Source organism: Quercus suber, unplaced genomic scaffold (assembly GCF_002906115.3).
Source record: "Quercus suber isolate HL8 unplaced genomic scaffold, Cork oak 2.0 scaffold_301, whole genome shotgun sequence".
Lineage (NCBI taxonomy): Eukaryota > Viridiplantae > Streptophyta > Magnoliopsida > Fagales > Fagaceae > Quercus > Quercus suber.
In genome coordinates this window covers 257,838-282,713 of record NW_027069757.1, presented here as the reverse complement: position 1 = coordinate 282,713, position 24,876 = coordinate 257,838, and the positions used below count along the sequence as shown (strand labels likewise).

General features: G+C 33.5%; 3 protein-coding genes and 1 non-coding gene across 4 annotated transcripts; 1 reads left to right on the top strand and 3 right to left on the bottom strand.

The window, feature by feature from the left end:
• The first annotated feature begins 4,861 nt into the window (after positions 1-4,861).
• On the top strand, positions 4,862-10,613 carry LOC111987536 (bet1-like SNARE 1-1). The gene is made up of 5 exons (XM_024019254.2): positions 4,862-5,146; positions 9,268-9,418; positions 9,944-10,000; positions 10,095-10,154; positions 10,317-10,613. Exons 1-5 carry the CDS (start codon positions 5,133-5,135, stop codon positions 10,404-10,406), a joined length of 372 nt encoding a protein of 123 aa, XP_023875022.2. The 5' UTR covers positions 4,862-5,132; the 3' UTR covers positions 10,407-10,613.
• A 1,684-nt stretch (positions 10,614-12,297) lies between these two features.
• LOC136071304 (uncharacterized) lies at positions 12,298-13,182 on the bottom strand. Its single transcript, XM_065782402.1, has 2 exons — positions 12,854-13,182; positions 12,298-12,781 (listed from the first exon to the last, which is right to left on the bottom strand). Exons 1-2 carry the CDS (start codon positions 13,180-13,182, stop codon positions 12,298-12,300), a joined length of 813 nt encoding a protein of 270 aa, XP_065638474.1.
• Positions 13,183-13,879: 697 nt separating this feature from the next.
• Positions 13,880-13,954, bottom strand: TRNAG-GCC (transfer RNA glycine (anticodon GCC)). Its single transcript has one exon. It is a non-coding gene; the product is annotated as a tRNA-Gly (tRNA).
• A 9,036-nt stretch (positions 13,955-22,990) lies between these two features.
• On the bottom strand, positions 22,991-24,468 carry LOC111987537 (transcriptional regulator SUPERMAN). Its single transcript, XM_024019255.2, has one exon. The coding sequence runs from the start codon at positions 24,132-24,134 to the stop codon at positions 23,586-23,588; it is 549 nt and encodes a 182-aa protein (XP_023875023.1). The 5' UTR covers positions 24,135-24,468; the 3' UTR covers positions 22,991-23,585.
• Between the last annotated feature and the right edge of the window lie 408 nt (positions 24,469-24,876).

Genomic DNA, 24,876 nt, shown 5'->3' with positions numbered 1-24,876 from the left:
TTACAGTCTACCAAATATGCCCTTAGTTTGGTTATGTTTTTATTACAAGGAATAATAATTCCTTATGAATAGCTATTCTTCAAAATAAGGAATAAATATTCCTCTTTAAAAGGTTGCATTAGTTATTTCTTAGTAAGTGTAATAATTTCAAAACTTAATATTTTCTCAAATAAACAAACTTTTCATATACATCTAACAATTATAAAAATAAAAAATCATAAAAAATAACATATATCTCTCTTAAATTTAAAAATAACAATTTTTAAGGAGATATAATTGTATGAGTAAGAAATTTCCTAAAATAAATGTTAGGTTTCATTCTAATATTATAACTCATAACCAAACTAATGAATAGATTTAGTTATTACATTACAACACATTTTATTCATAGTAATAAAGATTACAATTCCTGTTGTAATCCTCATTCAGTGTAACAAACGTACCTAAAATAAATGTTAGGTTTCATTCTAATATTATAACTCATAACCAAACTAATGAATAGATTTAGTTATTACATTACAACACATTTTATTCATAGTAATAAAGATTACAATTCCTGTTGTAATCCTCATTCAGTGTAACAAACGTACCCTAAGGGTACGTTTGTTACACTGAATGAGGATTACAACAGGAATTGTAATCTTTATTACTATGAATAAAATGTGTTGTAATGTAATAACTAAATCTATTCATTAGTTTGGTTATGAGTTATAATATTAGAATGAAACAATTCCTGTTGTAATCCTCATTCAGTGTAACAAACGTACCTTAGGGTACGTTTGTTACACTGAATGAGGATTACAACAGGAATTGTAATCTTTATTACTATGAATAAAATGTGTTGTAATGTAATAACTAAATCTATTCATTAGTTTGGTTATGAGTTATAATATTAGAATGAAACCTAACATTTATTTTAGGAAATTTCTTACTCATACAATTATATCTCCTTAAAAATTGTTATTTTTAAATTTAAGAGAGATATATGTTATTTTTTATGATTTTTTATTTTTATAATTGTTAGATGTATATGGAAAGTTTGTTTATTTGGAAATTTATTAAGTTTTGAAATTATTGCTCTTACTAAGGAATAGCTAATACAACCTTTTATAGATGAATAGTTATTCCTCATTTTGAAGAATAGACATTCATAAGGAATGATTATTCCTTGTAATAAAAACATAACCAAACTAAATAATAACAAAACCATAAGAATAACTCTTACATTACAATGCCTATTACAGTCTACCAAACATACCCTAAGTTTTTTTTTTTTTTTTTTTAAAGTAGGGAGGAAGAGTAAGTTAAATTACCTTATTTGGATGTTTTTTAAGGGAGGAGAAGGAGGGATTTGAAGGGGTTCTAACTACTTCTAACCCCTCATTTTTAATTCCTCCAAAAGAGAGAGATCTGAAGGGAGAGTAGAGCATAGAAATGTTTGACCAAATTAGTTACCAAATTTACCCTTATCATATTAACAAAATTACAAACTATGAAAATGCTAATTATTCCTCTCTCCCTTACTTAATTTTAAAAACATCCAAACAAGGTGGAGGATAACTATTCACATCTACTCTCCTCTTTACTGCTCTCCTCCCATCTACTCTCATCTCCCTCTAAACTTTCAAACATAGCATAAATTGATACTATCACTAAAAATATTAAAGATCAAATTGACATTACAGACTTAAAAGATAAGGACAAACTTGATAATTTATCCTATTTATTTTGAGTAATGCTAAAGATACAAATTTTTTTACAAATTGTTGATGTGGTGAGTAATTATTGGTAAATGAAAAAGTAATATTAATTGTAGGCATAAATGAAAACTAATAAAAAGTTGGTCAGATCAACATTTTGTAAAAATGTTGTAAAATAGTTTTTGGTTGTAGCATTACTCATTTATTTTTATTGAGTAACATTAACCATAAGTCAATTGTTAGTAAACCATTTTATAAAAATTTTGATACAATTTTTATGAAAAAAAAAAAAAAAACTGTTAATTAGTACTATGTCATACTCAATTTTGGTGAATGGAGAGCTTATGGGAGATATTAGGCCATCAAGATGACTAAGACAAGGGGACCCTTTGTCTCCTTATCTTTTCTTGTTATGCTCGGAAGGGTTGAATAAGATGCTTCAAAAGGCAATTTCTGATGATTGTCTAAAAGGCTTCTCTTTATGTAAAAGGGGTCCAAAAATCTCATATTTATTTTTTGCAAATGATAACCTGTTGTTTTGCAGAGCTTCTTTGTTAGATTTATAGGTAGTTCAAAATATTCTATCTTTGTATGAAAACGCCTTAGGCCAACAACTTAACCATGAGAAGACGACCATCTTTTTCAGCAAGGCAGTGAATGAAGAAACAAGGCCTTAATCTCCAATTATTTAAAAGTACCTGAGGTGAAAGAATACAAAAAATACCTTGGCTTACCAGAGAAAAAAAAAAAAAACTTAACCATATGAAAGAAAGAGTGTGGTGTAAACTCCAAGGTTGGAAAGAGAAGCTTTTGTCCCAAGCAGGTAGAGAGATTTTGCTCAAAGCGATGGTGCAAGAGATTCCCACATTTGCCCTGAGCTGTTTCGAATTACCTGTGGACCTTTGTGATGAGATAGAAGCGTTAATCCAAAAATTATTTTGGGGGCAAAAGGGTGAACAAAGGAAAATTCATTGGAAAAAATGGGAGGTTCTATGTAAGCCTAAATCTAAAGGTGGGTTGGGTTTCAAAGATTTGGGGAAATTTAATGATGCAATGTTAGTGAAATAGGTTTGGAGATTACTAAAGGACCAAAACTCCCTATTTTTTCAGGTTTTCAAAGCAAAATATTTTCCTACAGGGTCGATTTTTGCAGCTTCAGCAGCCAGGGGTTCCTATGCTTGGCAAAGCATCCTTAAAGCATGAAAGTTGATTTTGATGGGTATGCAGTGGAGACTAGGGGATGGGAAAAGTATAGATATTTACAATGATAACTGGCTGCCAAGGAAGGGGTCTGTCAAAATTGTTTCTCCACATGTGCCTATTCTACAAAGAGCACTGGTAGCTGCCCTTATCAATTCAGACACAAGGACTTGGGACCAGAACTTGCTGAATCAACACTTCTTGAGTTTTGAGGCAAACATTATCAAAGCCATCCCACTGTGTTGGACTAATTAGAACAACTGTCTAATGTGGCCGGCCTGCAAAAATGGTGAGTACTCAGTTAAAATAGGTTATTAGCTTCTTTGTAAGGTTGAAAACATTAGTGCTACATCAAGCTCAACACACATCGAATTAGGAACAGATCTGGAAATGTATTTGGAAGCTCTACATTCCAAATAAAATAAAAATTTTCCTATGGCGAATCTATTCAAACGCATTACCTACAAAGGAAAATTTGAAGAAGAGAAAGATCCTAGATGATGCAAAATGCAAGTGCATGTCTCTCGGTCTAGGAGAATACATTCCATGCTATTTGGGGTTGGAGATGCTCCATCACATTTGGACTCCCTGTTTTAGCTGGATCCGAATAGAGCATCCTCGTGTTCAAGTTGTACAGGAGCTAATTCACTTGGTTGGGCAATGAATTCACAGGTTATTAGCTTCTTTGTAAGGTTGAAAACATTAGTGCTTCATCAAGCCTAGACACACTGAATCAGGAACAGTTCTGGAAATGTATTTGGAAGCTCTTCATTCCGAATAAAATAAAAATTTTCCTATGGCAAGTCTATTCAAACGCATTACCTACAAAGGAAAATTTGAAGAAGAGAAAGATCCTAGATGATGCAAAATGCAATGCATATCTCTCGGTCTAGGAGAATACATTCCATGCTATTTGCGGTTGTGAGATGCTCCATCACATTTGGGTCCCTTGTTTTAGATGGATTCGAATAGAGCATCCTCGTGTTCAAGATGTACAAGAGCTAATTCACGTGGTTGGGCGGCTAATTCACAGTTTAGAGTTGTTTGCGGTGGTGGCTTGGTTTATTTGGAACCATAGGAACTGTTTTAAGGTTGAAAGAGAAGGGGTTGGCCACGGACAACATTTTTGAAGCGACAAGAACATACCTCTCGGATTTTCAACTGAAGATTTCAAAGACCACAACAAAGCCATCCATGGGAAATATAAAATGGAGACCCCTGCGAGTGCAACATATAAAACAAATTATGATGGTGCAATGTTCACTGAACTGGGGGAGGCAGGTATTGGGGTTGAAGTTCGTGATGCTACGGGAGAGGTGATTGCTGCATTATCTGAAAAAATTCACCTACTTGGGCTCGGTGGAACTACTGGAGGCAGTAGCTGCAAGAAGAGTTGCAAAATTTACTATTGAGTTGGGTATATCTTTTTCTGAATTTGAAGGTGATTCTGAGGTTGTGTGCTGTGCGTTAAGGGCAGCGAAATGGGGTCATCCCTCACTTGGCCAGATTGTCAAAGACACTTTGTCTATTGTTGGTTTGCTTAGAACTTTTTCTTTTTCTCATACTAGGCAACAAGGAAATTGTATAGCCTATGCTTTGGCCAAGAGAGCAATAATTTCTTTTCCTTTACTAGTGTGGATGAAGTATGTTCCATCCGACATTCATTAGCTTGTTATATTGGATTCTCCAACATCTTAATAAAATTGCGAGGTGTTGATTCTCTTTTTTTTTTTTTTTTTTTTTTTTCTGTGAAAAAAAATTTATTGTTTTCATTTCTTTTCTTTGCATTCGTTAAATTCTTTCCATTTTTATTTTATTTAAATTACTGTGTGCTAATATAAACAAAGAGGGATTAGGACCTCAAGCGAAAAACCAGCAACATCTTTTCTCTTCCTGTGGGACGCACCTATCAAAAATTCCATTTCCCGAATCTACCCTATAGCCGCAAACGCAATACATACATATTTACCTCGTGACGTGTCAGTTTAATTGTAATGTAATGTATATCTCTGGACTCTAGTTATACTGATATGAATCCACCCTCCCAAAACTCTTCAAAAAAATTCAGATCTGAATTTATCTCTCTCTCTCTCTGTATATATATATAACAGCAATTACGAGATCGAATAGCTCCGTTACGAGTATTCAAAGAAACAGAAAGAGTCGGCCATAGAAACTGTGATCCTTTCTCTCTCTCTCTCTCTCTCTCTCTCTAACTCTCAAGTCTCAACCATGAATGCCAGAAGGTTAGCTCTATTTCTATTTCTAACTCTTTATTATTAATCTGATTAAGTAAGGTTTATGCATAATAGATCTGATCATCTGCTTAGACTTTTCATGTCTGTACAAATTACGTGTGTGAAATTTGCTGTGATTTCTTGGAAATGTTATCTCTGTTTAGTCCTTGAAACGCAAACAGCGATCAGTGTGGTTTTTCAATTGGATTGGCTTTCTATGGTTTTCTGGTTGTGTATTTTGCTTTTCTTGGTTGTCTTGTCTTTTACTATTATCAATCTTAGCTCTTAGGGTTTTGGAGTTGGCTTCAGAGCATTATTATGACTTAGAAAACTAATTCAGTGATTGGATTACTTTTTTATGCTGATTATAGGATTATTTTGGTGAAATTCTGTTATAGTTGTTCACTTGTTTGTTTCCGAATAGTATTACTATTAACAATAAACCCGAAGGGATTGTTGTAGTGATTCTTAGGCCTCGTGTGATCCATGAGGTTTCTGCTTGGTAGTTACCCGGTGTGTGGGAATGGGGGCTGCACAATCGGGGAATTAGTTTGGTACTCTTAAGATCTCTAGATACCCACATAAAAAGAGTTTATTGATAAAGTTCGATGAAATTTCAGTTGCTTGATTGGTGTTTAGTTTAGAGTATAGACCGCGATGTTAAATAGTTTAGGTAATTCCATCTAGATGTTGTTGGTGTTGGGTAGGCTTGTTAAATCACACGTTTACCGACATGGTGTCATTATGATCTAGGTGGGTACTCTCTCAGCTTGTTTATGGGAGCATATTGACTGCAATGGATGATTATGCAATCCCTGTAATGCAATGTGACCAACTAGACTACTGATAAAGGGACGAATAATTGAAAAAATAATAAAATAAAAATCGATGGCACCTCATAAGCTGAGCTATCAAACCGCAGCACAAACATGTCTCACTTAAACGGATCTAACTTTTCCTTGTAGCCAAACAACCCAAATCATTAAATCTCCATACCCATCTGCCAGCCTTCTCAGCTCCACTTGGCCACTATGAACCCTGCCTCTCTCTCTTCAATGCACGGTAAATACAAAAGTAACAAAACCACACCTCTATCTCTCTCTCTCTCTCTCTGAAACCTCCCTTTCTCTCTCTAAATCATCTTTCTTGGTGGACCTAGGGATGCGAGCGAAATGGTGCAGGTGGCATTGTTGTGTTTTTATTATTATTATTATTATTATTATTATTGGGGTTTGACAGCTCAACTGATTTGGTGGCAATGTTGTTTTTATTTATTGATTATTATTTGTCGCTTTATCATTGGTCTAGTTGATCACATTGCAGGATTGCGTATTCACCCCATTGTGGGTGATATGCTTCCTCATGTTTATCTGGTGTGTTTATATTTAGAAATGGGGGAATGTATCTATGTTGGTCACATTGTGGCAAATTTTTTTTGGATTGAACTTATTATGAATAGTGAATCAGATTTGGGCCATGCCTCTTGTCACACACTGAAACCAACAATCCAGGATCAGTTGGAGGGAACTTTACATCGTTAGCCTCTGCCAGAATGTCAAGCTAGCAAGAATATGAGCCTCCAACAGATCAACATACCATTACTTGAGGTGGTGTGCACTGTTAGAATAAAACACACAAGTTCCTACCTAAGAGCACCTCTACACCACACACACGCGCACTCTCTCTCTCTCTCTGAGAGAGAGAGAGAGAGAGAGAGAGAGAGAGAGAGAGCTCTGTGGTGTGTTCTGATGGGGTCTGATATTAACACCCTTATAAAAAAATGGTTAAAAAACAGTCGGGATATTTACTACCCGATTAAATCCACTAGGAGTTAATAACCAGCAAACTGCCACGAAGTAAGACAACTCAAGGTTTTCCTTTTAATAATAGAACTCAAGGGTCTCACTTTGGGTTGGGTCAAGCTGGGCGGCCAAGCCCACTGATTAGTGCTCAATTGGGCTGGGTCAGCCTGACTCTTAACAACTATGATGCATCTTGAACACTTACGTTATCTGGGTATATAAAATGTAACATGATCTTTTTGACAATATGCTCTGATGCAGCAATGAGCTAAAGGTTAAGTTACCATCTGTCGAGTGATTTTAAGTTCTGAAAACTTCTAACTTTATATCTTCAATGCCAGTATCTGCAAGCAAGTGTCTTATGGTTTTAAAGGCCTTGATATTGGTTTCTAGTTTTTTAAATAGTTTTTAAGTTGTCTTTAATTTTACAAGTTATTGTTGATTTTGTAAGGAGGGGCAGGTTTATAATTTTCTACAACTACTGCCAGTAAGGGCGTATTGGTAGTTGAGTAAAGTCTAAAATTTTCTAAGGGATTCTAATTTTCATGTCTTTATTTATTTGAGTCAAGTTAGTCTTTATTTGGGTTTTATTAGGTCTTTGGTTCACTACTTTAGTTTATGAGTTATAATGCTACTTGTACAAGAAAGAGTCATCAATCAGTACACTCAAATCACTCAATATACAAAATTAAAGCCGTCCTCCCCATGACTAACCCCAAGGTTATAACTTTTCCTATCCTAAAGTCCACCAAAAACATAGGTAGGCAGATGTCTGAACTTTTCCTATGTTTTCCATTTATATGTTTTTTGAAATTCCATAGAGCATGCTAAAGGCTGCAGTCATCACCATTAAAATATATCTTGACCATATGGAGAAGAATATTCTCTGGGGATTATAGGCTGCTTCTTAAAGGTATAGTGGCTTTAGTGATATGAATTAAGTTTTGTTGGCCATTCACAAGCAAAAGTTTCCAACTAGACGGTCACTAGTTGATGGATGAGTGACTTTTTCTCAGAAAATATTTTAGCACTAATGGTAGTCAAATGAACTGTGTTCTAAACATGTTAGAAGCATGGGACCTGAACATCAAGGTCCTTGACATTGAGGAAATGGGCAAGAGCTCAATATTTTAGTTTTATGTTGGGATACTGATTCCTTAAAATTACCTAGCAAAAATTAATCCAATTTCTCCTTAGCTCACTGAGGTTGGTCAAGTTGCAGATGCCTTTCTCAGGATTTTTCAAGACTTAGTCTTATAATAGACATGAAGTCCCTGATAAAATATAAAAAAATAGAACAGTGAACAGAAAGTCACAAGTTGAAATTTTAAACAATGCTTATAAGTTTTGCAAAAAAATCAACTGTTAATTTTAAAGGTAGCATACATTGTTGGCTTAGACACAAATATATTGTATGATCAAACTCATGTTGATGATCCATCAACTATATTATTCATTTTTTTTCTCTCTAATACTGGGCCAGCTGTATATTATTATTCGATTAATGCTTCAATTATATAATGCTCAGGGCATTTAGTTCCAGAAATATGGGTGGGGATGAGGTCTTAGGTTCAGGATCCATTCTTGTGCAACTTAACCCAAAAAAAAAAAAAAAAAGTGAAAGAAATCCTAGAAATTGATTTTTTTTTTTTTAAATCAATTTGTATCACAATATATTCTCAAATTTAACTCGAAGGTTACTTTAAATGCTGTGCTACATGAATTGTATTGGATAATGCCTTTTAACCTTGAATTCATAATATAAATCTGGACTATCATTATACGATCACAAATATATGGTTCATACTCCAAACTATGCTCTCTCTCTCTCTCTGTCTCTCTCAAAATTTGGTATATGTCAAGATATAAGGCATTACTGGCAACCAAAGGGTCAAATGTGTATTGTAGGTGTAAACCCTATTTTGCTTTTACTTTGGTTGTTTATATTCTTGTATGTGAAAAAACAGCGTGTATCAGGGTGTTCAAGGTTTGTTTGATACATCTCGAAGAGCGTCTGTTTTCTAAATGACATGTTTCCTTAAAACTTCTTAGGACTTTAAATAATATTTAATAACATATTCAATGAGAAGTATTGGTGCTTGATGAATACAAAATAGTTATGGCTCTCTGACAGATGAATTCATGCTACATGGATCTCAATACAATTTCGTAGTATCTCAAAGTGCTGGGTAAATGGGTACTTTTTATATATTTTCCTCCTAGCGAATTTCTGATCTCTATCGATTTTTTCCATGTAAGAAAACTTATATGGTTGAAGTATATCATCTGTTTATTTTGGCCCTGATGATAAGATCCGTTTGTGTGCAGAGACTACCGTAACAATAAAGCCGCTCTTTTTGATGGAATTGAGGAGGGTGGCATCAGGGCCTCGTCATCTTACTCTTCCCATGAAATTGATGAGCATGATAATGAAAGAGCAGTAGATGGATTGCAAGATAGAGTCATTTTGCTGAAGAGAGTAAGTTTTTATTGGCCCTTAAGCTGAATTATCTGAGTGTAGTTGTGGGAGTTCCTGACTGGCCTGCATGTGCTTTGTTATATGGTCAAAGAATGGACTAGAGCTTTTTTGTTGTTTCTTTCAGTCTGTTTATGAGGAGATGGAAAGGGGGGTAAAATGGAAATTTGGAATTGTTCTTGTAACTCCAAAAATTTGGTGGTGGTCCTCCATCTTTGCATTAAACCCAATGGAGCATCTTCCAAAAAAAATTACTCTTCTAGATAGTCTCAGGATGCTATTAAACTATTATTGGAGGATGCCTTCTCCAGTCGTTGACTTCAATATCTTACTGAACATCTGTAATTTTTAAATCTCCAGCAACTATTTAGAATTGAAGCTTAAGTGAGAATTAACAGAACAATGTTTAACTCTATACATTCTTGGGTCCTATAGATTTCATGCTTTGTAAGCTTGAATATCATCCAAGCAAGTTTGAATGCATGTTTTGAGAAACAGACATTCGATTTTAATGCATGTTACTTTCAGCTGTCAGGTGATATAAATGAAGAGGTGGAAAGTCATAATCGAATGCTGGACAGAATGGTATGTGTGTGGCATTTGTAGGTCCATCTTCACTTTGATTTTTCTATTTCTAGTCTCTCTTTCTCTGTGTATGATGTGGCATTCTTTCTTTCAGGGCAACGATATGGATTCATCAAGGGGAGTCTTGTCTGGAACCATGGATCGTTTCAAAACGGTAATTAAAATAAATAACATCTTCCTATTCCAATAAATACCAATCTCTCTACAGTTTATCATCTTTTCTTCTCCTTTGTGGTCTTTTCAATATGGTCAATTTATGTTAGGATAAACACCTGTTGCTTCATGGCTGTTCTGATGAGCTTATTTTACATTTTAGGTATTTGAGACCAAGTCAAGCCGGAGAATGTTTACACTTGTGGCATCATTTGTTGTCATTTTCCTTGTCATATACTATCTCACTAGGTAATCGATCTGTGATGGATTTGATACAAGCTTCTAGCTTTATGTTAGAACTGGGAAGACTCATTTTCACTTCATTGCTGTGATCAATGTTACTTCCTGCCTGTAAGATATTCTGGCATGTCCATGTAAAGATATTTTCATGTATCAAATGTGTCTTGAACCAATGGGATGGTTAGCAGTTAATATGTGTTTGCATCATAATCTTTCTACATCTTCTTTGTTTCTTCTCTTGCATGTTTTGATCGGAATTGACGGTGGTTTTAATCTTTTACTGTTACCAATTACCATAACATGCTCATCTACAAAGTTGAGTGAACCTTTCTGATTATTGTGAAATGAGTAGCTGACAAAATTAGCAGGCTCTTGAAGCTTTGGCTTGGTAGAATTATCCTTGGTATTATAGTGATTCTGGAGGGTGGAATTCGTTTGTTCTGCCTCTCTGGAACCTGTTTTTTTTTACCAGTACATTCACAGTTATGATGTGGCTGCTCCTTTGTTTGAAATCCTTGATTTGAGCAAAAGAGCTCCAAAACCTACTGCTATATGACTTTGTGGAGAAATCAAATATCAAAGACTTTGCCTTTAAAAAAGAACTAGAAATGAGAGGAAAAACTATGTTTCTCCTCTTGCCTTAAGTGATGAACATGATGCATAAGTCCCTAAGTTAAAATTTTGAGTTTTTGACTAGCAAGTGTGTTTGGATTTTGGATTAGCTTTTGGTAAAAAAAGACTTCGAAAACCTGCTACACATAAGCAAATAAGTTAAGAGGTTAACATTATATTTGTCTTGCCAGAACTCGGAGGTACTTTTGGGTTTATTGATTGGAGCAATTGAAAGTTGCAATACCTCTATATTGCAAGCTGGTGGAATTCTTGGCAAAACCTTCCTTAAGACCAAAGTCAGGAAGTAGGAGTAGGACAAATTGGAATGGTATCTGGATCCATCGGTTCATCCCTATTCGATGTTTGTATCAAAATGTAATAGTTGATATCTCCCTGACACTTGTAAAGGGTCCAAGTCCAAGATGATAGAAAATAATACATGGAGAACGGACCAGCTGCTTTGTTTTTTACTGGTTCTGCGTGACAAATGTCCCAAGTCTACTTGGCAATTACATATTAATCGTAGACATCTGGGAAAATCTTGATCAGTCATTCTCATTGCTCAATAAACTCCATACTCCTAATGCGTCTGAGAGTTTTCTTCTTGACATGGGTCATGTGGCAAAATTTCTGAGTCCCAACAAACTGCATTGATTATTGCTTCGCATAATAGAGTAGTAATTTAAAAAAATGAGTTGGCTATGACTAATTACTTACTATTATATTTTTTTTCAAATTAAAGAAGAAAAGCAAAAAAACTAACAAGCTTACTATAAATAATTTATCTATTGGCGGAGAAATCTAAGTTATATCCTACAACTAATTACTTAGAGCATTAGCATTTGGGTATGCAAAAAAAAATTTATTTTACATCCTCAAACACTACTTTATCTATTTTACCAATTCATTTTATAACTCACCTTACATCATAGTTTTTATTTTTACATACAATTCAATAAAATAATATAAACTACCTAATAAAATAATATAAAGCATTATTCTCTCTCTTTTTCCTTTTCACACACAATCACAACATTCTTTTTTTTTTTTTTGAACTTCAAAAAACCAGCAAGAGCTGAAACAAACATACAAGGATCTGCAGAAGTAGAAACAAATAAAACTAAGCACAGCCATACATTAGTGAGCAGAGCCCAAAAAAGGAAGAGAGAACAACATATCATCACGCAGAATTTGCAGAATGCATTGGGGAGGGGTTCCTTTCCAAACTTTAGTTTGGCCAGAAAGTTTTGCTTCTCTAGCCAATGAGTGAGCAGCTTTGTTGCCGTCGCGTTTCAGGTGGTGGAAGGTGCAGTGACTAAATAAGCATGAAGCCGACATGATGTCCTCAAGGATGTGCCAAGCTCGCCCCCAGACTCATGAGAGGATAAGGCAAGGATAATGGACAACGCATCAGATTCAAAAATGGCTTGACTTATCTGCAACTCCAGCGCAAAAAGCACCCCATTGAGGAGCGCGAAAGCTTCAGTAACTTCAGCATTGAGGCTCATGGGGAGGACTTTGCTAAGGGCCCCAATCACAGTCCTAGAGGAGTCCCTAATGATAACACCAATGCCGGAGCAACCACCCCCCTCATTCGTCGCTCCATTAACATTAATCTTATGGAACCCAGGTGGCGGTGTAGCCCAAAGAAGGCTCGCATGGGAGAGGGGAGGAAGATGATCTTGCCGAGCAACGTTAAAGTCAAACAAGGCCCTTCTCGCAGACTCCCAGACCTGAGATGGTGGGATAGCTGCATCATTGTGAAAGGCCTGATTCCTATTTCCCCAGATAGACTAAGCCACCATAAAAAATAAGTCTAAGTCATGAAGCTTTCCCAAATCAATAAACTTGGCAGCAATGTTCATAATGTCATCATTAGTGGAGGTCAAGTTCAAAGGGCAGTCCAGCCAGGCAGCCCAAGTACATTTAGCGTGAGTACAAAGGAAGAGAGCATGTTGGATGGATTCTAATTCCTTGTCGCAAAGCAGACAGAACTCAGATGAGTTTAGGCCTCTACACCGGAGAGCAAGCATAGTTGGAAGACCATTATTACATACACGCCAAGCGAAGATCCAGACTTTTGGAGGAACGTTAAGGTGCCAAATTTTTTTCCAGAAAGGGGGTTGGGAATGCACAGTGGTACTTTCACCCATGCAGTCAGCCTCAGCAATTCTCATTGCAATATAATAAGCACTCTTCACAGAGAAAGAACCCCTTTTGTTGCCCAGCCAAATGAGCTAATCATCAGGGAGGTTATAGCTGATAGGAATCTTGAGAATTGAATCGGCTTCAAAAGGCAGGAAGATAGACCTCACCAAATCGGATTTCCACCACTTTGTGTCCTCATCAATGAGAGAGGCGACCATAGGGAAATTGCCAAACTCCACCGGAGGCGAGATCACCTTAAAGGTGGTCGGTGTTGGAAGCCATCTATCATCCCAAATGTGGATCCGCCTACCGTTCTCCACTCTCCATCTAGTGCCTTCCTTAAGAATCCCCAGACTATTATGAATGCTTCGCCAAGCATAGCTAGGATTGCTTCCCATCTTTGCGCTTAGTATATCATCAAAGGGAAAATATTTAGCTTTGAAAACTCGAGCAACTAAAGAGTTTGGATTTGTGAGGATCCTCCACCCTTGTTTTGCAACTATTCATGGGTTGCAATTTTTTTTAAGTTTACAAACCTGGATAGATTGGCTTTTGGGGTAGCTTGGGTTCTAAAATAGCAATTTGGGGTCCCCAGTGCTAGTGCTCGTATAATTTATTCACTGGCGGAGAAATCTAAGTTTATACCCAATAACAAAAATAATTCCTAAACAACAAAAATAATTCCTAAACATTAAGTTTTAAAAAATTGCAATATGATTTATTTAATGCACCAGCCGGGAATCGAACCCGGGTCTGTACCGTGGCAGGGTACTATATATTTTACCACTAGACCACTGGTGCTTGTTAGTATTGTCTTGGATTTTAAAATACTTATAGAGATTAATGTTATTGACAAAAATACGTTCCAACGACGCACTCACGTGATTATAAAATTCCCAAGCGAAAGCATATGGACATTGACATCTCTCAACGTATCATTAATATTCACAAAACGTAAGTCACAAATTTTTTTCTTCAATATTTTATAGGAAAAAGTTAACCGATATTTTAAGAGTATTGGTTTGTGATATAATTTTTGAAAGTTTTTATGAAAAAAAAAAGTTTGTGATATAATTTTTGAAAGTTTTTATGAAAAAAAAATAAATTTTTTTATTTTTTTATATTTTTCATAAAAATGTGTCAAAAATTTTCTAAAATGGTTTATTAACAATTGTCTTAAAGTCCATCAAAATGGTCCTAAGGTCTATCAGAAATTGAAAAAAAAAAAAAACAATTGTCCTAAGGTCCATAAAAAATTGGAAAAAAAAAAAATTTTGTCCTAAGGTCCATCAAAAATTGAAATTTTTTTTTCCTAAGTTCCATAAAAAATTGAAAAAAAAAAAATTGTCCTAAGGTCCATAAAAAAAAAAAAGTCCTAAAATATCCATTAATATGACCCATGACCCCATTTTATAATTATAAGGGAAAGAAAATTATTTGTATTAAAACATTTATTTTGATCAAAATGGGTCCAAGCCTGGTTTTTGATCCGTTCAGCCCGTCGCTTGAGGACTAATGAAGACAAATGAGAAAAACATGGTCAAAGGCTCATAATGAAAATCCATGCAACCGCTCCGTAAAGTGAGTTTTCAATCGTTCAAGGACTAAGTCCACAATTATTTTGTGTACTTTTAGTATACCACAGACACGCACACAAAAAAAAAAAAGAAAAAAAAAAGAAGAAAGTCCACAGTTATATATGATGTGCAAGCATGCATGCATGGCATGACAAATGCTGTATAACCGTTATTCCAAGACAAGGTCAAGGCTTATTGCTGTAATCTTACCTGCTCTTATATCCTGGATAGTGCTCTGTCCCTTTCGTTAATTAGCTTAGGTTCGAATATTTAAAGAAGAACAATAAAAAAAGAAAAGAAATAGAAAGCTTAGGTTTAGCCCCGGCTAAAAGCATAGCTTCAGGGATGGAGCCAAGACTTTATGAACCAAATTATATATGAAGATTTTTAAATGTAAACTAGTATTTAGTTAGTATTAACAAAATATTAAATAGAAAATGCTAAAGTTTTAACCAATTATATTTAAAGTTTACAAATTAATGAGACAATAAACTAATCGTGATGTGGCATAATTAATATTTATTTAGTATTAATATAGTATCAACTAGGAAAATTCTAAATCAGCAACTAATTATGCTATTTAGCATTGCCAATAAGGAAGAAAAAGATCCAAACCTTTAACCTTGAAGTCTCAAATAATGAACAAACAAAGTCAAACAACTTAATGAACAACACAAGTTGTTTGATTAAAACCAAGTAATTAACAAATATATTTTGAAGTTTACAAAAGTAAAAAACAATACATACCCAGACACACTCGATCTCATGGTGCATGCATCACAGAAATGGAATGCCTACTCTATTGTTGGGTTTTTTTTTTTTTTTTTTTTTAATAAATTTTTTAAGGGGCCAAGTATAACTATCATNTAAATTTTTTTTTTTTATATTTTTCATAAAAATGTGTCAAAAATTTTCTAAAATGGTTTATTAACAATTGTCTTAAAGTCCATCAAAATGGTCCTAAGGTCTATCAGAAATTGAAAAAAAAAAAAAACAATTGTCCTAAGGTCCATAAAAAATTGGAAAAAAAAAAAATTTTGTCCTAAGGTCCATCAAAAATTGAAATTTTTTTTTCCTAAGTTCCATAAAAAATTGAAAAAAAAAAAATTGTCCTAAGGTCCATAAAAAAAAAAAAGTCCTAAAATATCCATTAATATGACCCATGACCCCATTTTATAATTATAAGGGAAAGAAAATTATTTGTATTAAAACATTTATTTTGATCAAAATGGGTCCAAGCCTGGTTTTTGATCCGTTCAGCCCGTCGCTTGAGGACTAATGAAGACAAATGAGAAAAACATGGTCAAAGGCTCATAATGAAAATCCATGCAACCGCTCCGTAAAGTGAGTTTTCAATCGTTCAAGGACTAAGTCCACAATTATTTTGTGTACTTTTAGTATACCACAGACACGCACACAAAAAAAAAAAAAGAAAAAAAAAAAGAAGAAAGTCCACAGTTATATATGATGTGCAAGCATGCATGCATGGCATGACAAATGCTGTATAACCGTTATTCCAAGACAAGGTCAAGGCTTATTGCTGTAATCTTACCTGCTCTTATATCCTGGATAGTGCTCTGTCCCTTTCGTTAATTAGCTTAGGTTCGAATATTTAAAGAAGAACAATAAAAAAAGAAAAGAAATAGAAAGCTTAGGTTTAGCCCCGGCTAAAAGCATAGCTTCAGGGATGGAGCCAAGACTTTATGAACCAAATTATATATGAAGATTTTTAAATAGTTTTTAAGGGGCCAAGTATAACTATCATTAAAAATTGTACACACACACACACACATATATATATATATATATATTCATATTAAACTTGTTAATAAACACATTATATTTTTTTGAGAGAGCTTCAACTTATGATGTTCGCTCCTAATGACAACTCTCTATCATCAGACCAAGACATCAATCAGTTTTTAGTGCAGATGGAAATTGAATCTCAGATCTTTTATACAACTATCAGAGATTTTACCAGTTAAGCTAACTGTAATCCACTTCATAAACACATTATTATATGTAAGCTTGACATGTCTAATGTTAAAGTCTAAACTTGTGCTTAATTTTGACTTGTTTGCTAGTGAAATGAATATAAATAAGTTTTTTTCCCCCCTAAATCTAGGTTGGATTTGTTTTTTCCAAAACAATCTAAGTTCAAATTGTTTATAAAATTGGTTCATTTATTATAAGAGTCTAATATGTAATAGTTAGCTTGAAACTTGGAAGAACACATATATAATTAGCTGGTTTAATTAACTTTTTCTTTTGATGGAGACATACCATATATAGGCTTGGTCTTTGCTCTAGGTTTGGCCACGGCCACCTTTCACTCATTTGCACGCAGCTTGCAAGTGATTTAAATTATAGCTTTCATGCATGTCATTTTATACGTCCTCAATCCTTGAGTTGAGAGTTTCATAAAAAGTAGAACAGACATATTTAGGTTCTGTTGGGTACATGTGTTTAAATATATGTTTTTATTTTTTAAATAACATTACATATATTTCTATACACTTTTTTACTTATACTTATTTTCAAAAAATATAAACAATGTTACTAGAATAACGTTACCAAATGGACCCTTATTTGCTCCAACTCTCACTTCCGATTGAGATACGCTCACAAAATTATGCTAGGCTCTACATGCAATTGTTCAATTATGCGCACAGTGCTTGCAATAATTTAGAAGGGCAGAGCTCATGAACACGTGTCTGTATTTTAATGTGTCCAATTTATTAATGCTCTGGACACAAGTTATGTCTAATTTAAATAGCCTTGACTGAAATATAGGGTATTGTTCAAGTCATAGATAATGTATATTACTTTATGGGTCATGCTAATAGGTGCCTTTAAGGTAATAGTTAACAATCCATTTTAGGAAATTTTTGATATCACTTTTATGAGAAATTGAAAAAAGCTGTCAAAATATTAATTTCTTTTATTATCTTTTCTCATAAAAAAAAAAATGATTGTTAATCATTACCCTAAGGACATCTATTAGCATTTTCCTTACTTTATACATTCTTCAATCAATAATAATTTCGTATTCATCTCTCTCTCTCTCTCTATATATAACCAAAATCTTTGAAACTCTCACAATTTTCTACATTAGCACAATATTTAAATAAAATTATCATTTTATTTAAATAAAATTATTTTTGTTTAATCCAAATTTAACAAGGAGTAAAACTCTATCTCTCTAACAAGTTTAACTTAAACTTAAACTCATCATTATCATTACCGAAACATCTGAAACTCTTACAATTTTTCATGTCAGTACAATATTTAAATAAAATTATCATTTTATTTAAATAAAATTATTTTTGTTTAGTACAAACTTAACAAGGAGTGAAAACTATATCTTTCTAACAAGTCTAACTTAATCTCAAACTTATCATTATCATTTTTTTTAAACAAATTATTTTTATTTAATCCAAACTTAATAAGGAGTGAAACTCTATCTCTCTAACAAGTCCAATTTAAACTCAAACTCAAACATTGATAATTTATTTCCAAATTTGCGAAGTTAATCATGAATACTATAAAAGTAAAGCAAACTCCAATTTTATTTTTATTTTTTAAAGCCGAGTAGAGGTATGAGCTTTTCTTATATTATTTTCTTATCCTCTACTTTGTTAAAAAAAAAAGAAAAAAAGTTTATTTTATGGTTTTTCATGTATTTTTTAAATAGTAATTTTCGTACATGATCGAACCACCAAACTCTCTTTAGCTGTTTTTTACAAGATAAAAAAACTTACAATAATTGAAATTATTCTTTCAAATGTAACCATCTTTCTCTTATATTTTTTTATTATTTAGTTATATATATATATATATATATTTTTTGTTTTGTTTCAATAATTTCTATTCAGTAAGAGAAATCCTGTACATGTTGTGAGGTCTTGATGCCAATATAATTGAGAAGTTCTACGCCATTAGGTATTGAGCAAACGATTCTTAAAAAAAGATATTGAGCAAACCAATGTCATCATCTTTCTCTATACTTTATATAGGACTCAACACTTACAAAGTTATTATAACGACACTTTTCTTTAGAATTATATATAACTGCCAGTCTTAGCATCGCCTGATCTACTTGAGTACCAATATTTCATATTTCAAACGTAAATTATGTGGATAGATTAAAAAAAAAAAAAAAAACTTCATTAATTTGTCTATCAATTGTGATATCTATTCGACACAAGAATATATATACTCATGAATCTAATTTTTTTTTGAATAAGAAGTCCTAAATTTTCTAACCTCTTTTGTGTGTGTTTGAGGATTTTTAGAGGAATATAATGAAAAGGAATGATGAATTTCCATAATTCCCATGTTTATGAGTTTTGTTCAAAAGAGTGTGGGGTCATTTCTTTATTTTTTTCAAACAGTAAATTGCATTTTTCTTTCCTCAATTTGGGGGCATACACGATTTTAGTTACTCAATATTTTTAGTGTTAAGTTCTTTTAGTTTTGTAAGTGTAACAATTTAGTTATGCGATCAGCTTTCCATCCTAAGGGGCATCTACATTAGCTAACTGCTAGCCGCATTGCAAAATTTGGAAAGGAAGTTGACAGCAGAATTAAATTGATGCACTTCTAAAATTTGAAAGGCTAAAGTAGAACACTTGAAAATTGAAGAACCAAAATTGCACATGCTTCATATTTAAGAGACGAAATTACAAAAAATGCACTTTACCTAAAAAGAAGAAAAATAGAGGAAAAACAAACTAAATGGGAAATTGGGAATGAAATGAAAAGGAAAGAATAAAATCATATGCTCCTTTTGTTTGAATGTTTTAGATAAAGAGAGGAATAGAAAAAATTTGACCCTTTTGTACTTCTCTTTTATTTGTATCAGTTGGGGAGATAACACATTGGCAGGATTTCATTACTCAACTAACCACACTAGTCACACATGAACATTCAAACAAATCTCTTTCTTTATGTGTGAATCTTTTACTAAGTCAATAATAGCACTTTGGTTAATCACCTTGAATAAAAGCTTTTTGTTAAGGATCCAAATCCAAGGGTTATACATTGCCATTTCTAATAAAGTGCCATTTACTCAACTATGAGCGATGTGAACATGAGAATTTTTCTTACACAACTTTGGGAGTCACTCACGCCTTGTTGGGAAGGTAACACACATTGGAGAGATTCTAATTCATGGGTTAATAATAATATAATTTATAGGAACACCCCTTTATCCAAAAGCTTAAGTCAATGAGTTTCTGCCTTATATTAGTCACTTATTCTTATCATCCAATATGGGACTTCACTAAACTAACTATACTACCCACATGTGCTAAGAGCTTTGTAACTCAATTGGTTAACACCTCCCTGTGTGTTCATGAAATTCAGGGTTCAATTTCTCCTATGTTATAATTATCGAATTTAGAATAATTTTTTTTTTAAAAAAAATCACACTACTCACACTTGAATATTCAAATTAAACAATATCTTTTACCAAAATTGACCTCTTCAAACACCACCACATCCCCCCCNTTTTTGTTTTGTTTCAATAATTTCTATGCAGTGAATCATTTGATTTTTTAATATTTTTTAGTTTTTCAAAAATTTTAATATCTGAATTTTTGAGTTATTTTTTTTGCAGTATCTAAAACTGTCTGATAAATTTTTTGTAAGCTATTGCATATTTAAGCAATGACTTCTTCATCAAATTGTAACACAAATTGAAGTTATAAAAGAGTGGATCATACAATGGTGTAGTTTCTTAAATTTTTTATAAAATTATTTTAATCTATCTCATAAATATGTAGGTTTTCGTGCATAGCACGGGTTAGCAACTAGTAGTTTATAATAAAGAAAGAAAAGTGTGCCTTGTATACACAATACCAATTTATTTTTTTGAGAAGAATATAATACCAATTTGGTTCAATTAAATTAATTTTCTAATCTTGTCTATAGTGTAAATAAACAAGACCATACCATGCCACCTTAACAAGGGTGAGGTTTGGGTCCCATGCCCAGTTGCACTGGACCTAAGCCTCACCCCTTAACAAAGTAGATAAGGATGCTAGCCATTTTAGTACTGTGTGCTAGGTAGTTGGGAAGCCGATCAATTTATAATCTGTATTAATTTCATGAGCTTGATGGAATTGGACTGTTTTCCTTGTCATGTTTGAAAATGGTGAGGCTATAAAAACAGCTGAGCGTTGTAAAAACATCAAGCAGAGAAGCCTTGACTTTACAAAAATTAACTGCAAACGAAAATTAATCTTTGCCGAACTTCCTCCATTAATTATATATAGTTAGACAAATTCAAGATATATTGAACGTGAGCTTCAACTGCAACTCGCTGAACTCCACTGTAAGATGTGTCATCCTTGATTTTTCAGGCTTTTCAATGTTTTATTTCATTTAATTAGACATTTGATTTTTTTTTTTGATCCTTACCTTGTCCAAAAGGGAAAAACAAATTTGAATAAATAAGAAATTAGTAAAGCTGGTGTAAACATAGGTTAAATAAAATAACTATCATTAAAAATTGTACATATTTCTCAATGGGCCATTTTTATGCTTGATTGCAAATGCTATATTATGGACAATACATCTTATGCACTTGTTGGACACAGAAATTTGTGCAACCATCTGATATCACTTGTGATCAGTAAGAGAAATACCCCCCCCCAAAACAAAAAAAGAAATGTGATTTCAATTAATGAAAAGAACCCGGCCAGTATTTTACCCACTGAACAGAATGTTGATAGGGTAATGAAGCTGGACACCATTCACCCATTTGACTTTAAAAGTCTTCCAAATTGGGGAAGAATGATGAATTTCCACCATTTTCTTTCATTCCATTCTCCCAATTTTCACCCTTCCAAAGTTATAAAAAAGAAAGGAAATGATAAAATGCAATTGTTTTTATATGCATGCCTGAGTCTAAATTGTGTAGAATTCAAAGATTCCCCTTATTAAATGAGTAAAATGTTTATTTTTATCTTTCAACTTATAAAAGATACCCAAAAAAAAAAAGTATGATCATATATGATAGTCAAGTCACGCGTTTCTTTCTTTCATTCATTTATTTGGCTTAAACATCCAAGCAATGAAAATTAAAATAACCCTCTATTTGATTTCATTCTCTCTTAATTTATGCATTAATTTGGTTGGACTCATTTTTAAACTCCCGAACACACTCAATTTAGTGCAAAATAGTCATGGAATAATCCCTAGATAGCTTTGTTTGCACCCTTTTGATCCCTTAATTTAAGAGTCTTGTCCATTGGTTGAAGAGAACTAACTACGACTTCCATGAAATCATACCTTTCAATTGGCATGCTTTCAAGACACAAGAATTCAAGATGCATGCATGTCCGTTGGTTTATCTCATGGGGCATGCCTTTTGACACCGTGAGAGTGTCTTTTTACCCTGGTTTTCACAACATTCATTTCCATTGACTGTGTGGGTTTACAAATTACAGCTAGTTATCTTTCCACACTCATAGAAGCCCTGAAAAAGAAAAATGCCGAAAGATGCACATGTATTACCTAGTGGTACTAAAGCTCTGAATTACATTTACGTTTAAAAAAAATCAAAGGCAGTTAGCTTCTGTGAAGACTTTAATTTCCATGAATTTATAGGCTTTTGAAAGATGAATAATACTTTTAATAAGGGAACACAAGATAGTGACAATGAAATCCCAGTAGAGAGCAATACAAATGCATGCCGTATTAATTGATCTCAGGCTCTGGAGTCTGGATACCATTAAAGGGTTTTCAAGACTGTTAAAAAGAAAAGCTCTTTTAGTGGAAATCCTATTATTAAATTTAATTTGTAAGTAGAGTTAGATCTAAAATTATCCCTATAAATTTTAGTTTCAAACCCAGGAATTAATGTCCATAAGCATGCAGTCACACACACACACACACACACACATATATATATATAATGGGTTCCTCTTTTGAAAGAGAAGTGACCATATATAATGAATGACCAAACAGTTTGTACTAGAGAACTGACAACATAAATGCGTCCATTTAAAGGAATTGTTTTCGAGACTAATTAAGTTAATGCTCATGAAGCTTGTCACAAATAGTTTGAATTTTCACAGAGAATCGATCTAGTTCACATTTTGAGACATGAGCAAAGAATTATATATAGGCTTCCTTGGCGGATTGATCTTCAAGTTAGCATTAGCCCCGTTTCTTATGCTAGCTATAGCTATGAAGCTAAGTTTTCTAGAAGATCACTGAATATAACATGGGAAAATAGCTGACAAGTAATTCAAGTAAGCCCAATAATTTCTTGCTAAAAATGGTAATAAACTAACAATAGTACTCTAGTAAGTGTAACTTGTTCGAGATCATGAAAGATTTCAATCCATTAGGCATGAAACTGTATACAAGTATTATTTAGCTTGACATAAGAAAAACATGTATTAGGGAAAAAGGGATAATTAAGAAAAAAAGAAAAGAAAAAAGAAAAAAAGAAGGGTGGTAGAGAGAAGACTTATATATATAAGAACATATTATATATGTAGAACCCTAAATTAATTTAGGGCTTTAACATTAGGAAGGAAAAACAGTACCTTGGATATAATATTTATGGCTAGGAAAAAGAGTACTTGCATAATTTTGGCTTGAAATCCAAGTGGGAGTATTTCTTTGCACCTCCTTGCATGCCTTCCAATCAATTGCCAAAATGGTAAGCCTCAAATCACATAGTAACATATATATTTAGAGTGGAGAAATACGATTAATAACTTCTCCCCCATTTTCCGAGGAATGAAAATTCTGAAATATATGTAAGGTATATTCCAGAGCTGTACAACGCAAGATATAATATACTCCATAAAAGCTCTTTATCGAATCTCAATAAAATACTATGGATAATGACCAAGTCGAAGCTCCAAGTCCAATTCATCATCTTCTTCACTGCCATCTTCTCTTCTTTTCTCTCTATCATGTTCCACTACTACATGGGTTGGTCCAACTTGCAAGCTTAGACTTCTTCGCCAGTCCTCTTCAAACAGATTTGGATGCAGTGGATTATTTTGTACATGATCAGTATGTTGTGTATTTGGGGGTCTCATATGCCATGCAGATACCGGAAAAGTTACTTGAGAACTTACTTGTACCTCAGGAGCTGTGGAATTATAATGTGGTGGATAGCTTTGAATTGATGTGTATGATCTAAGATTCACATAGTTTTCATCAGCTTTGCTTGAGACTGAAGGAACTGAACTAGGCCTTGTTTTGACTCTATCCTTCCTATGAATATTCATGTGACCACCCAAGGCTTGTGCTGTAGTGAACCCTCTCTTGCAATACACACACTCATAGGATCTGCCAGTGCCCATATCATCAATTTGCACAGACCGATCACTTTCTTCACTTGAGCTCTTTGAGTCTTCTTGGCAATTGTATTCCATGGTGAAAATTTTTCAAAAAACAAAGAGTTGTTTAATTTTTTTTTTTGAGGAGGATATGAGAAAGAAAATCAAGAGGTTCTTATAGAGAAGAAGAGGGGAGGAGGGTATGAGAGAAGAGACAAAGAAAGGACATAGGCATTACCTATGAGTGTTAGAGTGTAGAAGTTGTGAGGAAGAAAAGTCTTTAGAAGTTTGCTGAGAGAGCCATTCGGTTAGCCGGCTATAGATTCGTCTGTAGCAGACAGTTTTTATTATATGCATTTTTTTTTCAATGCTTTGTCTCTCATTAGAGCTCTAGTAGCTTTCATCTAGGTTTCTTAACACGGTCTTTAGGTTTGGCATCTCTCTCTCTCTTTCTACGTTTATTTATAATATATTTACCACACAATAAAGACAAATATTAACATTAGGTAAACCTGTTCACATTGGGGACTAACACTTCTATGGTTATGAAAACCACCAATTACAGTGAGTGTCACCTTGGCGTATGGAGTACTTCAAAAACTGTCATGAGAAGCAATGAAAATAATCTAAAAGCATTCTTCTAGCATTTTTTTACAGCTTTCACCTCCTTCCAAATAATTGATTCTAGACAAGTGGTGTTCATTAATTACAAAGTGGTCAAAGTAAAATTTTGAATACGAATAAAGAACTCCCATAACTAGCATCATCTATGATTACATTTGATCAAGATTCAAGTGAGCTACAAGACTCGGCAATAGTAAATAAACTTTTGTGTATC

Excerpts from the sequence above, each read along its gene's own strand:
- LOC111987536 (XM_024019254.2), top strand. Across the intron at positions 9,419-9,943 it reads GAGTCATTTTGCTGAAGAGA|CTGTCAGGTGATATAAATGA; the intron begins GTAAGTTTTTAT and ends TGTTACTTTCAG. Across the intron at positions 10,155-10,316 it reads CCATGGATCGTTTCAAAACG|GTATTTGAGACCAAGTCAAG; the intron begins GTAATTAAAATA and ends TTTACATTTTAG.
- LOC136071304 (XM_065782402.1), bottom strand. The coding sequence starts at position 13,182 with ATGAGAATTGCTGAGGCTGACTGCATGGGTGAAAGTACCACTGTGCAT. Across the intron at positions 12,782-12,853 it reads ATTATGAACATTGCTGCCAA|GAATCAGGCCTTTCACAATG; the intron begins GTTTATTGATTT and ends CTGGGGAAATAG.
- LOC111987537 (XM_024019255.2), bottom strand. The coding sequence starts at position 24,134 with ATGGAATACAATTGCCAAGAAGACTCAAAGAGCTCAAGTGAAGAAAGT.